This window comes from Jaculus jaculus, chromosome 19 (genome assembly GCF_020740685.1).
Source record: "Jaculus jaculus isolate mJacJac1 chromosome 19, mJacJac1.mat.Y.cur, whole genome shotgun sequence".
Taxonomy (NCBI): Eukaryota; Metazoa; Chordata; class Mammalia; order Rodentia; family Dipodidae; genus Jaculus; species Jaculus jaculus.
In genome coordinates, this window is record NC_059120.1 from 59,708,745 (window position 1) to 59,725,663 (window position 16,919).

General features: G+C 52.7%; 1 protein-coding gene across 1 annotated transcript in view; it reads right to left on the minus strand.

The window, feature by feature from the left end:
* Positions 1-3,524: 3,524 nt before the first annotated feature.
* Positions 3,525-16,919, minus strand: part of Iqgap3 (IQ motif containing GTPase activating protein 3) — a 54,596-nt gene continuing 41,201 nt past the window's right edge. Inside the window, exons 28-38 of the mRNA XM_045138219.1 lie at positions 15,796-15,880; positions 15,201-15,433; positions 14,763-14,895; positions 14,542-14,644; positions 13,206-13,332; positions 11,806-11,893; positions 10,375-10,563; positions 9,211-9,377; positions 8,514-8,615; positions 8,116-8,224; positions 3,525-4,767 (exon numbers count right to left, since the gene is read on the minus strand). Coding sequence (XP_044994154.1) covers positions 4,654-4,767; positions 8,116-8,224; positions 8,514-8,615; positions 9,211-9,377; positions 10,375-10,563; positions 11,806-11,893; positions 13,206-13,332; positions 14,542-14,644; positions 14,763-14,895; positions 15,201-15,433; positions 15,796-15,880 — 1,450 coding nt within the window. The 3' untranslated portion in view covers positions 3,525-4,653. The remainder of the gene's footprint in view (positions 4,768-8,115; positions 8,225-8,513; positions 8,616-9,210; positions 9,378-10,374; positions 10,564-11,805; positions 11,894-13,205; positions 13,333-14,541; positions 14,645-14,762; positions 14,896-15,200; positions 15,434-15,795; positions 15,881-16,919) is intronic.

Below are 16,919 nucleotides of genomic sequence, written 5' to 3' on the forward strand. Positions count from 1 at the left end.
TCCCAGGAGTATGAACGCAGTCCTTCTTGCCCTGGCATTTTAGGCCAAGGGAGGAAGTAAGTGGACAAATTGCAGTGGCCACTCAGCAGCACCCACTCACAAGCTGTGAGGAAACCAACTCACATCCAGTGATTCGCATGGGTCTGTCTGCTCCTTCCATGGGCCTTAGGGGGGAGAGTGGTCGTTGGGGGACTCTAGCCCAGGCTGACCTGGAATTCAAGTGCTTACAGGGTAGTTTGGTGAGCATAATATTTGTATTTAGCCAGACACCAGCAGGCATCACTCTCCAAGCTTTTGACTAGGTTTTCAGAACCGGGCATGAACTTCCTCCTGTGGAGTGGGCCTCTGGTCCAATGAGAGAGCGGTAGGATCCCCCATAACAGACAAACCACTACTGCAGCAGTTGGCACATTTGACCTGGTTGGCCAGTCTCGGGCTTGCAGTGTCCACTGCTGTTTAACACTGCTGATGACTTCTCTCTCCCAGAGAGCTGCATACAGAACAGCTGTTTGCAGCTTCCTGACAGCTGGTCAACAGGGAGGAGGTTTCCAGCTCAGCTCCAGCTTGCTTTCTCAACAATGGCCTCATTATTCAAAACAATTTTTTCCTTCCGTTGGTTCACTTTTACTCACGTGTGTGCATGCACGCCAGGGCCTCTTGCCACAGCGAATGTGCCACCTTTTGCGTCCAGCTTGTGTGGTTTGCTTGGGAATCGAACCTGTGTCGGCAAGCTTTGCAAGCAAGTTCCTTTAACCACTGAGCCATCTTCCCAGCCCCCCGTGCACACGTGTTAGCCCAGACAGACCTTGAACTTGTGGCTTTCCTGCCTCAGCCTCCCACATGCTGGGAGTATAGGTGTGTGCCACCATGGCCAGCTTCAAAACAGATTTTTCTTTTTTTTTTAAATTTTTTTGTTTATTTTTATTTATTTATTTGACAGTGACAGACAGAAAGAGGCAGAGAGTGAGAGAGAGAGAGAGAGAGAGAGAGAGAGAGAGAGAGAGAGAGAGAGAGAGAGAGAGGGAGAGAGAATGGGTGCGCCAGGGCTTCCAGCCTCTGCAAACGAACTCCAGACGCGTGCGCCCCCTTGTGCATCTGGCTAACGTGGGTCCTGGGGAACCGAGCCTCCAACCGGGGTCCTTAGGCTTCACAGGCAAGCGCTTAACCGCTAAGCCATCTCTCCAGCCCCAAAACAGATTTTTCTTTACCACTTCCCCTGCCCCACTAAGGAAGCTCCATCTCCATTAGTAGCCACTCTCCAGTCTCCTCTTTCCTGGGACCCTTCACTCCCTTTGGGTATGCTCATGGCGGACGCTCCACATACATGCAGCCATACTCTACATGGCCTTTCCACGCTCCTCTGTACTTCAGTGCTCCATTCCTTTTTGTTTTGTTTTTGTGGGTTTTTTTTGAGGTACGGTCTCACTGTGGCCCAGGCTGACTTGGAATTCACTGTAGTCTCAGGGTGGCCTCGAACTCACGGCAGTCCTCCTGCCTCTGCCTCCCCAGTGCTGGGGTTAAAGGCGTGCGCCACCACGCCCGGCCCTGTACTAACACTTCCAACAGTGCCGGAGCTTCCTCACGGAGGCCGGTGACCACGAGCACCTGCGTGCCCCTCAGACTGGTGGTGCCAGGCTGGGCTTACTAGGGGCCTCAGCAGGGCGGGGCTGTGGAGTCGGCTTGAGAGTGGTGTGAAGGGGGCTCACGGGGCTGGAGAGGCGACTTAGTGGTTAAGGCGTTTGCCTGCAAAGCCAAAGGACCCCGGTTAGACGCTCAGGACCCACGTAAGCCAGATGCACAGGGGGGCGCACACATCTGGAGTTCATTTGCAGTGGCTGAAGGCCCTGGCAAGCCCATTCTCCCTCCCTCTCTCTTTCTTGCTCTCAAATGAATAAATATATTAAAAGTGAAAGGGGGCTAAAAAGAAATGATGTCTCCTTTAATCCCAGCACTCGGGAGGCAGAGGTAGGAGGACTGCCGTAAGTTCGAGGCCACCCTGACACTACATAGGGAACACACAGGTCACAGGTCAGCCTGGGCCAGAGTGAAACCCTATCTCGAAAAACCAGAAAAAAAAAAAAATGCTACCCCCACCAGCTCAGCAGCCTAGGCCGTCGTCCCCTCTGAGCTCACACGCCCCATCCGGTCAGCGAGGACGGGCTTCTCCGCTCGCCCCAGCCTGGGACCAGCTCACAGCATGGAGCTGGTGTGCCATTTCCCCCTGTGGTGCATATGGCGGAGGAGCTCAAGTGCCTGGGAACACCGCAGGGGACAGTGTGGGAGCCATTGAGTGAATCTGGGAGTCTGATGACTGAGCATGTGTAGACACCAAGATCTTGGTGTCACTGTCGCCCAGAGCCGGGCAGTACTTGAAGTCTTTGCTGGGACACGCTAAGGGGGAGAGGCTGTGAATGAAATTGAATATGACAGCGAGATGGGATGGGTCGTGAGAGACAGAGTGGAGAAGGGTGGAGGGAGGGAGGAGGTATCAGGCCGGCGTGAGGCTGCTTGTGAGCTCAGATGTCAGGCAGGTGTCTGCTCTGTCCTCTCCCCAACAGGTCCCTGAAAGCAGGGGTTGGGGGGAGGAACTTTCCCTATGAGAAGGAGATTCTGGCCTATGCAGCTGTGTGGCTTAGCACACTGGGTGTCACCCAGGCTGGGGAAAGGTGGCTGCTAGAGTTATGACAAACCAGGTTGGGGAAGGGTTCAGATTTGGTTCTCCTTTCAATCACAAGTTTTTTTTTGTTTGTGTGTTTTGTTTTGTTTTTTTAAGGTAGGGTCTTGCTCTAGCCCAGGCTGACCTGGAATTTACTATGAAGTCTCAGGGTGGCCTCAAACTCTCAGCAATCCTTCTACTTCTGCCTCCCGAGTACTGGGATTAAAGACGTGTGCCACCAAGTCTGGCCTCAATTACACTGCTTTTCTTTCTTTTTAAAAAAATTATTACTTATTTATGTGACAGAGAAAGAGGGAGAGAGAATGGATGCACTAGGGCCTCCAGCCACTGAAAATGAACTCCAGATGTGTGCGCCCCCTAGTGCAGCTGGCTAACGTGGACCCTGGGGAATTGAACCTGGGTCCTTTAGCTTTGCAGGCAAGTACTTTAACCACTAAGCCACCCTTCCAGCCCATTTTTTCAAGGTAGGGTCTCACTGTAGTTCAGGCTGACCTGGAATTCCCTATGTAGTCTCAGGGTGGCCTCAAACTCATGGCAACCCTCCTACCTCTGCATCCTGAGGGCTGGGATTAAAGGCGTGCACCACCACACCTGGCTCAATTACACTTCTTAGAGTGTCTGGTAAAAACAGAATTAAAACCTCAGCATTCCTCCCCTTTATCTCCGAGGAGGGAAGAGGGGAAGAGATTCCCAGCGTGTCACACTTGTCCCCGTCTGGACAGCCCGCACTCACAGCAGGCAGGAAGGGCCTGGGGGAGGCTGTGGGATGAAGACCCCAGTTCTGGGAAAGTGTGCTGCACAACTCAAGGCCTGTACGGTGGGAAATGAAACAGGGATTGACGACAGATGTGTGGCAAGAGCTGCTTTTATTAAGATGAAATCAGACAGGCAGCAGAGACAGGAAGCTGGAAGGTGTGGGGTGGACAGAGAGACGATGGCGGAGGCAGGCCTGCAGATCTCCGGGAACGGATCAGAGGATTGACTGGGAGAGGGCAGGACTGAGCTTTGCTCTGTATGAGGCTGGGCTAACGAGCTCTCAAGGCCAAGACACATTATAGTCACTGAAGGTGACTATAACGCGAGGAAGAAGAGCATGGCACAAACACTGGTTTGAACAGGAGAAATGAACTTTTTCTTTGAGCTCAGACAGAGGAGAGAATTAAAACCACGATCAGGACGCAAGAGGAGCGGGACAGGCCGGGCGTGGTGGCGCACGCCTCTAATCTCAGCACTCAGGAGGCAGAGGAAGGAGGATTGCCGGGGGTTCAAGGCCAGCCTGGGAGTGCAAAATGAAGTCTAGGTCAGCCTGGGCTAGAGTGAGACACTACCTCAAAAACAATCAAACAAACAACACACACACAGAATAGGACAGTAACGACATAAAAACAGACGTAACGGCAGAGTTGAGGTTCACACTCGCGCTGTGGCGGAGGACGTCAGCAAGGGCTGTACCTAGTGCTCAACAGCTCATGACTAGGGACACGGCGCAGAGACCCGGGATAGGTGAGGCGTCAATGTCCACAGCTAATTAATGAGGGGGAGGCAGGAGCAGGCAGCCTGGCCTTGGCTTTGGGGTTTTGTAGGGAAGAAGGCAGAGGGGAAATGGGGCTGCCTGGCAGTCATTGTCCTAGTGGGCTGGCCACAGGGGGGCAGCAATATACACAAAAGGGACAGCCTTTCCAGGCACAAGGTTACACCAAAGATGACAGGGACATCAGGCTGGAAAATCATGAGGCTGTCATACGTGACAAAAGACATACACAGCTAGACTTGAGCAAGGCCCCCTTCAGCCAGGCAGAAAGAACAGTGCCTGGCGATTGAGTTGGCCAATGGCTCCGTGGCCTAGGAAGGGGCCAATGTTAGGAGGCCAGGCCAGGCCGGAGCTGGGCGCCGGCAGGAAAGCCACATATCCAATTAGTGTTAAAAGAGGAGAGGTCATCCGGGTGGGCGAGGCCTGGACAGCGCCACTGCCTCGGTCACTTCCGCAAGAACTTCTTGTTGAGGAGGAAGATGAGAAGGTTGACGTTGACTTTGGCCTTGTTGAAAAGCTTCATGACGGCCACACCCTCATACTGCAGCTGCAGGAGGTCCTAGGGGGGACGGGACGGCGGGCGGCTGAGGACGCCGGCAGTGGCCCAGCCAGCCACTGCGCCATCAGTCCTCACCCAGCCCCCACACAGCACGGAAAGCCCATTTCAACAATGAGGAAACCAAGACCAGGAGAAAGAACTAGTGACTTGGTCAAATGTCAAGATAAGTAGAGGGCTAGAGAGAGAGCTCAGCAGCTAAAGGCGCTTGCTTGCAGCTGGGCGGGCAGCACATGCCTTTAATCCCAGCACTCAGGAAGCAGAAGTAGGAGGATTGCCATGAATTTGAATACACAGTGAATTCCAGGTCAGCCTGGGCTAGAGTGAGACCCTACCTCAAAAAAAAAAAAAAAAAAAAGGTACTTGCTTGCAAAGCCTGATGGCCCGGGTTCAGATACACAAAGTGGTGCATGCATACAGAATTCTTTTGCAGGGCTGGAGAGACGGCTCAGCATTAAGGCGCTTGCCTGCAAAGCCTAACGACCCAGATTCAATTCTCCAGTATCCACGTAAAGCCAGATGCACAAAGTGGTGCATGTATCTGGAGTTTATTTGCAGTGGCTGGAGGCCCCGGCTTGCCCATTCTCTCTCTCTCTTTTTCTCTGCTTGCAAATAAATAAAAATATTTAAATAAACAGAATTATTTTGCTGTGCCCAGAGGTCCTGGTATGCCTATTGCACCCTCTCTGTGCAAATATATTTTAAAAATTCAAAAATAATGAGGGCTGGAGAGATGGCTTAGTGGTCAAGCACTTGCCTGTGAAGCCTAAGGACCCTGGTTTAAGGCTTAATTTCCCAGGACCCACATAAGTCAAATGCACAAGGGGGCACACACATCTGGAGTTCATTTTCAGTGGCTGGAGGCCCTGTCATGTCCATTCTCTCTCTGTGTATCTGCATCTTTTTCTGTCACTCTCAAATAAATAAATAAAAATTAAAAAATTAAAAAAAATAATAATGAAACCAGGCATGATGATGCATGCCTTTAATCCCAGCACTTAGGAGGCAGAGGTAGGAGAATCACCATGAATTTGAGGCCACCCTGAACTACATAATGAATTCCAGGTCACCCTGGCTACAGTGAGTCCTACCTCAAAAAAAAAAAAAAAAAAAAAAAGCGGGGGGGGGGGCGGGGCTGGAGAGATTGCTAAGTGGTTAGAGCCCTTGCCTACAAAACTTAACAACCTGGGTTCAATTCCCAGCTACCCACATAAAGATGGATGCAGAAAATGGAGCATCTGGAATTCATTTGTAGTGTCAAGAGGCCCTGGTTCACCTATTCTCTCTCTCTCACTGTCTCTCTCTTCCTGCAAATAAATAAACTACCAAAATTAAAAAAGAAATAAAGCTAGGGGATGGGAAGATGGCTCAGTGGTTAAGGGCACTTGCTTTCAAACCCTGAAGTCTGGGTTCAATTGCCCATTGTCCACATAAAGCCAGATACACAAAGTAGTTCATGTGTCTGGAGTTTGTCTGCAGTGGCTGGAGGCCTTGGCACGCCCATTCTCTATCCCTCTGTCCCTTCTTTCTCTCTGGCTCGTTCCCTCTCTCACTCTCTCAAATAAATAAATAAAATAAAAACAACAACAAAACACAAGGATTAAATGAGACAACATGCAAACAAAAGCCCATATGATAGGGCTTCATGAATTAATGTCTCTTCTGACAACAGTAGCCCACTACATGGCCCTAGCGCCGGGGCAGCGGGCCTCAGCCTGCATTCATCCCCACTCTGCTCTCTAGGAACAGACAGACAATTCGAGACTGACCAGCATCTAAAGCCCAGGGGCCTTTTAGTTTGTGGTAAAAAGAAGCGAATCCAGGACCTCGTGCATATAAGCAAGTACTCAACCACTGAACTATATTCCTAGGCCCCTTAAAAAAAAATTAGCCAGGCAGACCCTAGCTCAAAAAACAAAACAAAACAAAAAAAATAGTTTTATTGATTTGCAAGCAGAGACATAGACAGAGAAAGGTACAGAGAAAATAGAGAGAGACAGGGAGGGAAAGAGTATTTGCATGCCAGGGCCTCTAGCCTCTTCAAACAAACTCTAGATACATATCCCTTCCCTCATTTTTTTTGAGGCAGGGTCTCACTGTAGTCCAGGCTGACCTGGAATTCACTATGGAGTCTCAGGGTGGCCTCAAACTCATGGTGATCCTCCTACCTCTGCCTCCCAAGTGCTGGGATTAAAAGCGTGTGCCATGGGCTGGAGAGATGGCTTAGCGGTTAAGCTTGCCTGTGAAGCCTAAGGACCCCGGTTCGAGGCTTGGTTCCCCAGGTCCCACGTTAGCCAGATGCACAAGGGGGCGCACGCATCTGGAGTTCGTTTGCAGAGGCTGGAAGCCCTGGCGCGCCCATTCTCTCTCTCTTCCGCTATCTTTCTCTCTCTCTGTGTCTATCGCTCTCAAATAAATAAATAATAAAAAAACTTTTAAAAAAGCGTGTGCCATCATGTCTGGCTTCCCCTCCCCCCACATGTGCCACTTTGTACATCTGGCTTTATGGGGGGACTGGGGAATTGAACCTGGGTGGTTAGGTTCTGCAAGCAGATACCTTAACTGCTGAGCCATCTTTCCATCCCTCCAGCCCCTTTTAAAAATCATTATTATTATTATTTTAGTTTTTTGAGGTAGGGTATCACTCTAGCCCAAGCTGACCTGGAATTCACTCTGTACTCTTAAGGTGGCCTTCAACTCACTGCAATCCTCGTACCTCTGCCTCGCGAGTGCTGAAATTAAAGGCGTGCACTACCACACCTGGCTTTTCTTTTTTTTTTTTTTGTAAAAATTATTTTGAGGGGCTGGAGAGATGGCTTACTGGTTAAGGCACTGGCCTACAAAGCCTAAGGACCCAGGTTTGAGTCCCCAGGACCCACCTAAGCCAGATGCACAGGTGGTGCAAGTGTCTGGAGTTCGTTTACAGTGGCTGGAGGCCCTGGCATGCCCATTCCCCCCACCCCTGCAACTCTGTTTGCAAATAAATAAATAAATACATATTTTTAAAATTTGTTTTGAGACAGTGTCTCAATAAGTTGCCCAATCAGTGTATGGTTGGGGGTGGGCTTATGGGTGTTACAGACAGCTTCCTCTTGCCAGAGTTCGGCACACTCTCCTGCTGCTGTCGTCCACCTGACGTTGGCCAGGAGGTGACGCCCACCCTCTGCTCATGCCATTGCTTTCCCCTGCCATCATGGAGCTTCCCCTCAAGTCTATTTGCCAAAATAACCTTTTTTTATCCACCTCCCCCCAAAAAGTTGCCCAAGCTGGCCTTGAGCTTCTGACCCTCCTGCCTCACCTTCCCAAGTCGCTGGGTGGCAAGGTGACACTGGAGGAGGTGGGGTTCCTCACCTGATAGCACAGCTGAAACTGCTCCACGTGGACACCCAGGAACTTGGCATTTACCTCAAACTTCCCCGCCTCGTCTCCGGGGGCGATGTCAAAGATGACGTTTCTGAAGCTGTCAGGAGCAGGAGTCAAGAGATGGAGCCCCTCTCCTCTTCAGAACCCCAGCTTGGCTTCCCCTCTTGCTCCAGGGGTGGCCACCGCCCCACCTTCTCCCGTCTCTCTTGTCTGCTTCATGCTACCCAGCCTCCGGCGAGCTAGCCCAGCCCCCTGCGATGGAGGGTCTCCAAGCCCATGCAAGGTCCTCTGCTTCCACCCAGGGTCCAGCCCACAGCTCCGCCCTCAGAGCTGTCCCTCCCGGGGGACTGGAAACGTCTGACATCTTGCCCTCCAAAGACACATACTGAGAAACAGGAAGGTCTTCAATTTCCACCAAGACGCCCTTTTCCAGGAGCTGGATGGCTGTGTAATGAAGAGATGGCTGCTTCTTTCTCTTCCCAGAACTCCTGCTTAAAAGAAGACCCCAGGGCTGAAAAGATGGCTTAGCAGTTAAGGTGTTTGCCTGTGAAGCCTAAGGACCTGGGTTCAGACCCCCAGTACCCATGCAGAGACAGATGCACAAAGTGGCACATACATCTGGAATTCATTTGCAGTGGCTAGAGGCCCTGGCATGCCCATTCCCTCGCTCTCTCTCTCTCTCTCTCCTTGCAAATAAATAAAAATATTAAAAAAAAAAAAAAGCCAGATGTGGTGGCCTTTAAGCCCAGCACTCAGGAGGCAGAGAGAGGGAAGAGGATCGCTGTGAGTTCGAGGCCACACAGAGACTACGTGGTGACTTTCAGGCCTGCAAGACCCCAGATCACTTGCCAACAACTCATCACTGGAGATGCTGGCCCTCTGTGGCTGACCAAAGGCCAGAGCCGAGGAAGCCCTGGTGTGGAAGGAGAGGGGAGAGACCCAAAGGCCAGTCAGCAGCGGGGCTGTGCTGTGCCGGGGCTCACTCCCAACCACTACTCGGCAGTGGGCGGACAAGGGCGGACACGGGAGACGGGGACAGGAAGAAGGAGCGCTGGCGGGGGCGGGGGGCGGGGCCACACTTACTTGGGGCCGGGGGCCAGGTGGTCAAGGCAGGCCCGAATGTACTGGCTGTAGTAGTCGCTTTGCTCCTCAAAGAAGGTGGTCTTGGCACTCAGGCCGCGGAGCGTGGCCTCGAGTTTCAGCAGCTCCGCCTTCCGCCGCTGCCGGTGCTTGCGTTGGTGGCGGATGTCCTGCAGTTTGGGGACCGAGGGGGCAGACCAGTGGCCTTCCCGGCTCGACGTTTCAGGGCCTACTGCAAGTCCCAAAACAACTCACTAGTTCCCAGTAAGGGTGTTTTAGGAAAGCAGGACACGGGCCTGGGCAGGAGGAGGCCAATTTATACACTGCCTTTTATAAAAACATCAATTTTTGCTTTTTGGGTTTTTTTTTTTTTTTTTTTTTTTGAGGTAGGGTCTCACTGTAGCCCAGGGGGACCTGGAATTCACTATGTGGTCTCAGGGTGACCTCAAATTTTCATCAATCCTCCTCCTTCTGCTTCCTGGGTGCTGGGATTAAAGGTAAGTGCCACCACACACCTTTTTTTTTTGAGAGAGAGAATGAGTGAGAATGGATGTGCCAGGGCCTCTAACCAGTGCAAAGGAACATCAGACACATGTGTCACCTAGTGTATCTGACTTACATAGGTACTGGGGAATTGAACCTGGGTCCTTAGACTTCCCAGGCAAGCACCTTAACCACTAATCCATCTCTCCAACCGCAGACTGCTTTTCCTAGGAGGAGGACAATCTTGAAGACAGTCTCTCTGACCTCCCAAAGCAGTACTGAGAGCCTCTCTCCAATCTCAAGAAATAACAAAATAGCAGGGTGTGGTGGCGCACACCTTTAATCCCAGCACTGGGGAGGCAGAGGCAGGAGGATTATCATGAGTTTGAGGCCACCCTGAGACTACATAGTGAATTCCAGGTCAGCCTGGGCTTAAGCAAGACCTTACCTTGAAAAAATAATAATAAAATAAAAATAACTGGCTTCCAGGTTTTAGTGAAAGAAAGTTGGAAGAACATCTACCTCTCTGGCTAATTTCAGGACCTTTCCTTCAAAAAGGGCCCCAGACCTTCCTCGGGCTGGTGGCAATTTGGGGCAACACCCACCAGAGAGAGGCCTGCCCTTGGAATGGCGGTACGGGGGTTCTGTCCACACGTGCGACACGCAGTCCCGGCCCGTCATTACCTTGGCCAGCTCGTCCACCAGCCCCTGGTAGCCGTCGCTGGCACTGACCAGTCCCAGGCCCTCAAGTTTGCGCAGGTTCTTCAGGACGCGCCTCTGCTTCTCCGCCAGCGGCAGGAGGGCGTGCGCCGCCAGCGAGCAGCGTCTCCGCAGGGGCTCCGGGGTCCGCGCCAGCCTGGCCTGCGCTGCTTCCTGGGGGCAGAGGCGCGGAGGGGTGACCCAGGCCCTGCCGCCCTGCCCCAAGCCGGGACGCCCCGGCCCACCGTGTGCGCACTCCTGTGTGAGGGCCAGAGGGGTCGCGGCAGGGGTCTTCTGCAAGCCCTGCCCACCTTATTCTTGGAGACAAGGGCTCTCACTGATTCCCGAGACCAGACTAGCCAGCGCGCCTCGGGGACTCCCCGAGTCTGTCCTTGCCGCTCCTGCGCTGGGATCACAGGGGCGCGCCACCCCATGGGCTTTCTATGTTGGTGCTAAAAATACAAACTCAGGGCCCCAGGCTTGCCTGGCAAAGTACTCTACCCACGGAGCCAGCTCCCGGCTTCTCTGTGCACTTCTCTGGGTGTCCTTAGGATGGTGCCTAGAGCTTAGCTACTGGTGGGGGATTACCATGGGGGAGGAAGGACCCAGGAGGACCCAGATGGAAATACAGCAAATCTATTGATCCAGTAGACGCTGGCTGTGGGTGGTGATCTGACCACTGAGCTCTGTGCTTGGCAGGTATGTGGGCCACTTTCCTGTCCATCCTGTTTTTCTTTAAATATGTGTATATTTACATATATATGTGTGTGTATATATACATATATATATGTGTGTGTGTGTATTTTATTTTATTTTATTTATTTGAGAGAGAGTGGGGCAGAAAGAGAGACAGAGAGAGAATGGGTATGCCAGGGCCATCAGCCACTGCAAACAAACTCCAGATGCATGCGCCCCCTTGTGCATCTGGCTTAGGTGGGTCCTGGGGAATCGAACCTGGGTCCTTTGGCTTTGCAGGCAAACGCCGTAACTGCTAAGCCATCCCTCCAGCCCTGCATTCTGTTTTGGGACACGCGTTTGCCACCAGCACCTTCTCTCTGGGAACCTTGGCTTGGCCTTCACTCCAGCCAGCACAGCTGCCCTGGCACCCCTCCTACGCCACGCCTCCCAGCAGACCACCTCCTTTCCCACACAAGGCCCTCTCAGCCTCCCAGACCTCCCTCCAGCACTCCCTGACCCCAGTGTCATGTAGGGAATAGGGAGGGAGGGGGCTCTCTCAGCCTGGTCTATTCCTCAGCCTATGGCCTATGAGGTGAAGGGCTGAGGTGGCCTCCCAGGACCTCATTACCTGTGGACTGGGGAGGGGGATTCTGGGTGGCAAACTGGCTGGGGATGAGTGGTGCTGGGGGCGAGGTAGGGTGAAGGCCGCAGGCCCTGTAGGACAGCCCGGGCGCTTACCTGCTCTCTGGAAGGCGAGAGGGACAGGATCTCCTGGAGGGAGTCCCCAGGGAGGAACTGGAGGAGATCTGCCAGCATCTGCTTGGTGCTGCCAGGGGACAGTGGCGAGAGGGCTGAGGTCAGGAAAGCGTGCCCAGGGTGGTCCAAGAGCGAGGACAGGCAGGCTCTGCCCCCATGTCTTGGCTGCTAGGAACGCTTAGGAGGCGAGGAGCAAGGGCCTGGGGAAGGTGCTGTCTCCTAAAATGGCTTCCCTCAAACTGCCCTCTTCAGCTCTCAGTCAAAGCATGCGTGACTCTTCCCAGCCCCTGCGTCCCTCCTCCTGAGCTCTCAAGGCTCGGGACCCCTGCTTTTCGGAGGCTCTCTGCCGGTGTCGCCCCAGCCCTCCCCACTCTCAGCCCCTTAATGACAGGACAGTGTGTCGTGTCTGCTGCTGTGGAGAGACTGCATGACTGAGCTGAGGTCCGCCTGGCTGGCAGAGGCAGGCTGCTCACTTGTCCTGCAGGGCTCTCTCTTTCTTTCTTAAATAAATATTTTTAAAATTTTATTTATTTATTTGAGAGAGCAAGAGAGAAAGTCAGAGAGAGACAGTGTGGAAGAGAACGGGAGCACCAGGGCCTCCAGCCACTGCAAACGAACTCCAGACGCATGCATCACTTTGTGCGTCTGGCTTACATGGGTCCTGGGGAATCAAAGCTGGGTCCTTTGGCTTTGCAGGCAAATGCCTGAACCGCTAGGCTATCTCTCCAGCCCATAAATAAATATATTTTTAAAAAAGTAAATAATCAAGCATCGTGGCTCACAGCTTTAATCCCATCACTCAGAAGGCTGAGGCAGGAAGATCACCATGAAGTTTGAGGCCAGCCTGGGCCACATAGTGAGTTCCAGGTCAGCCTGGGCTAGAGAGTGAGACCCTACCTTGAAAAACCAAAACCAAGACATATAAGCAAACGAAAAGAGTAAATAATCAAAAGCATTTGGTCATCCACAACACACATGTGCAGAATATCTTTTTTCCTTTTTTGGTATTTCAAGGTAGGGTCTCTCTGTAGCTCAGGCTGACATGCAATTCACTATGTATTCTCAGGGTGACCTCGGAACTCTTGGCAATCCTCCTAAATCTGCCTCCCAAATTCTGGGATTAAAGGTGTGAGCCACCACTCCTGGCTAGAATATCTTCACACACCTTAAGTGACAATTATGCCAGAGGCCAACGAGCCAAGCTCAGAGACTTCAGACCATTCCTTTGCTTTGTACTATGACCCTGAGCAAAAGGATAAGGTTCCCAGAGAGAGAAGAGCTGAGACTATGGAAGGTTAGGCTTCAGGGAGAACTTCCCGACGGACAAGGGGGGCTGTGCGCTAGCAGCAGTGCTGGGGTCCTGAGGGAGCTGCCACACCCACCTCAGAAGCAGGCTCTGGGTGTTGGTCTGGCCAGCATCTGTCTCCAGACCTTCGAATTTGTTGGTGAGTGTCAGGGACACTTCAAGCTTGCTCGGGTCCACCTGTCCATCTGTAGGTATGTTCTCGCCTGAAGTGGGATAAGAGATGAGTGGGACGGTGTGCACACAAAGGAGTCACACGGCTCAGGTTTGATTCCCCAGGTCCCATGTAAAGCTAGATGCACAAAGTAACGCACGTGTCTGGAGTTTGTTTGCAGTGGCAGGAGGCCCTGGAACACCCATTCTTTTTTTGCGGGGGCGAGGAGGGGAGGTCTGAGGTAGTGTCTTACTCTAGCCCAGGCTGACCTGGAATTCACTTTGTAGTCTCAGGGTGGTCTCAAACTCACAGCAATCCTCCTACCTCTGCCTTCCGAGTGCTGGGATTAAAGGTGTGCACTGCCATGTCTGGGTGACTTTTTTTTTTCTTTTCAATTTGTTTTTTTTACTAACAACTTCCATGATTAAAAAAAATATCCCATGTTTGCCAGGTGTGGTGGTACGCGCCTTTAATCCCAGCACTCGGGAGGCAGAGGTAGGAGGATCGCCATGAGTTCAAGGCCACCCTGAGACTACATAGTGAATTCCAAGTCAGCCTGGACTAGTGTGAGACCCTACCTCGAAAAGCCAAAAAAAAAAAAAAAGAAAAAGAAAAAATTATATATATCTCCATCCTATGGTAATACCCTCCCTCCTCCCACTTTCCCTTTTGAAACTCCATTCTCCATCATATCCCCACCCCATCTCAATCAGTCTCTCTTTTATTTTGATGTCATGATCTTTTCCTCCTATTACGATGGTCTTGTGTAGGTGGTGCCAGGCACTGTGAGGTTGACTTTTTCTTGAAAGGTGGAATCACAGCAGTGGTGTTCCTCCACATACCTCTTCCGGGAACCCTTCCCATATCGCCCCATGCCACCACACCGTGCCCTCAACCCATATCCCCACGGAAGGACCTATGTTACTGGTGAAGGGCATCCACATACTCTCCCAGGGGTGCTGGACTAGAGCTTGTAGGGTGCTCCATTCACATTTTCTTTCCATATTCCTCCTGTTGCAGAGCTCTGATCCGCGCAGCTCCCACCACGTGTGCTTAGTGCTAGCTGGCCATTGGCACGGTGGTTCAGACTCTGCTGTGTGCACATTCTGCCCACGAGCCGTCAGTCTGTGTCCACTGGGACCAGAGGCAGCAACGGAGGAAGAGCGACAAGCTACCTGTTGCCTGACCAAGGCCACATGCACATTCTCACGCCCTGCCCGCCCGCTGTTAGCTGGCCCTAGGCACTGAGGAGGGAACCCACCAATGAGATCCAGGATGGTGGGCAACTCCCCAAGGTCCTGTAGGAGCTGGTGCAGAGGGTCTCCCTGGTCAGGGGCAAGCTGGTCCTCGTGCTCCAACAACAGCTGTGGGTGGTGGCGGGGAGGAGGAGCAGCGCTGAGCTGGGCCTGGCACCGACGAGCAGCCCACCTCCCCCTCCACTGTGGACCTGTAGCCACTGGCCCTCCGGCGCTGACGCCTCACCCTGTGCGTGCTGATCAGCTCCCCCACGGTGAGGTACACGACGGGTTTGGCCACAGCAACAGTGTCTGAATACTCATCCATGGCGAAGTGCTCTTCGGGCTCTGGCACCTGGCAGGCTCTGCAGATGAACTTCCTGTCCGGGGGCAGAGGGGAGGATGGGGGGGCACCAAGTAAGAATCATCCAATTCTCCTCAACCGATTCTGAAGCCTGTCTAAGCCCCACCCAGCTCCTGTCTGCCCAGCCTTTGTCCCAGCATGCTGCCTGTTGATGGTCCTCTCCTCTCTCCCCTGGGAGACCTCCTGTTCCCTCTAGCGCATCCCTTATGCCATAGGCCTCTGGGCCCCCATCCCTGAGACTCCAGAAGGGAGAGCCGGGATCTGAATCCTGAGAGGTGGGGAGAAAGGGCCAGGGACGAATAAGGTATCAGGAGCCAAGACCTGAACTTGAGGTGTGTGGCCTCCAGATAGTCGTTCAGGACGCGCAGGTGTTGACTCTCCCCGGAGAAGGCCTTGCCAGCAGCAGCGAGCTGCAGGAGCTGGGCCACAGCCCCCAGGGTGTGACGCTGGGGCGCGGCCAGGGCGCGGCCCGCTGCCAGGGCCACTATGTCGAAGGCGTCAGGGGCCACCACAGCTGGGTTCAGGAAGCGGTAGTACAGGAGGTTCCCAACCACCTGCGGATGCAAGAGAAACTCTCAGATGGGCCCAGAACTCACCTTGACAGCTACGGCCCTGCATCCCTAGTTCACGTGGCCAAAAGAGACCATCTGCACCCCCCCCCAAGAAAACAAGATCTAGACTCCGAACCAGATCTCCCAGGAGCTCCACTGAATTAGCTCACCCCAACCGGCTTTTCTGTCTGCAGCCACCCAAGGCCCCCCATGGTGGGCCAGGCTCTATTTGCAGGGTAGGGCCCAATTCCCTTCTGGGAGATTCAAAGCACCGGGTTTGGGGTCCTATTCCTGTCTGTCTGGGGTTCACGGAGCGCCAGCCGGGCAAGGAAGGCCTGAGAGGTCGGGAGGGCTACAACACTTGCCTTAAAGACCTCCCTCTCTGTGGCTTGGGGAAATTTCTCCTCCAGGCTTGTCTTCAGGACTTTGGCCACATAGCGCATCCCATACCTTGGGGCAAAGCAACAGGCACACTGTAGACCTGCCCATCCCCGTCCCAGGGCTCAGGGTGTGGAAGCCTGGCTGCATCTCCTCCCAAGCCCAGTCCACACACGGTTTATCCACCCACAGGGGGGCCCCTGCTGAAGTCTTCCATCTCTGGGCTTTGGCCCCCTTCCTCCTGCTCTTGTGCCCAAATGAGGGATCGGACTCTATCTAGAAAAGCCCTAAGGAGCCGGGTGTGGTGGCACACACCTTTGATCCTAGAATTTGGGAGGCAGAAGTAGGAGGATCACTGTGAGTTCAAGGCCACCCTAAGACTACCAAGTGAATTCTAGGTCAGCCTGGGCTAAAGCGAGACCATACTGCAAAAATAAATAAATATTTTTTAAAATATTATTTATTTATTTATTTGAGAGTGACAGACAAAGAGAGAAAGAGGCACAGAGAGAGAATGGGCGAGCCAGTGCCTCCAGCCACTGCAAACGAACTCCAGACGTGTGCGCCCCCGTGTGCATCTGGCTAATGTGGGTCCTGGGGAATGGAGCCTCGAACTGGGGTCCTTAGGCTTCACAGGCAAGCGCTTAACCACTAATGGCTTAGCAGTTATGGCACTTGCTTGCAAAGCCAAAGGACCAAGGTTTGATTCCCCAGGACCCACATAAGCCAGATGCACAAAGTGGTGCGTGCATCTGGGGTTCGTTTGCAGTGGCTGAGGCCTTGGTGTACCCATTCATTCTCTTTCTCTCCCTCTCTCAAATAAATAAAAATATTTTTAAAAACCTAAAATAAATAAATAAATATAAAAGATATCTCTACTTCCTGAGACAGGAATTTATGACTCATTGTGTATTTATTTCCCTTCTTAGACTTAAAACAATCTTTTCTTGCCTCTCACTGCAAATCCTCAATCTAGCACTCCAGTATGGGGCTCAGTTGTGAACATCTAGGTTCTCTCTCCAGCACCCAACCTCCCCCTGGCAGGGCTGAGCACCAGGAGAGTGGGCAGCTAAATGTTGGTTCTAAATAATATTCACCTAGTCACATTTTC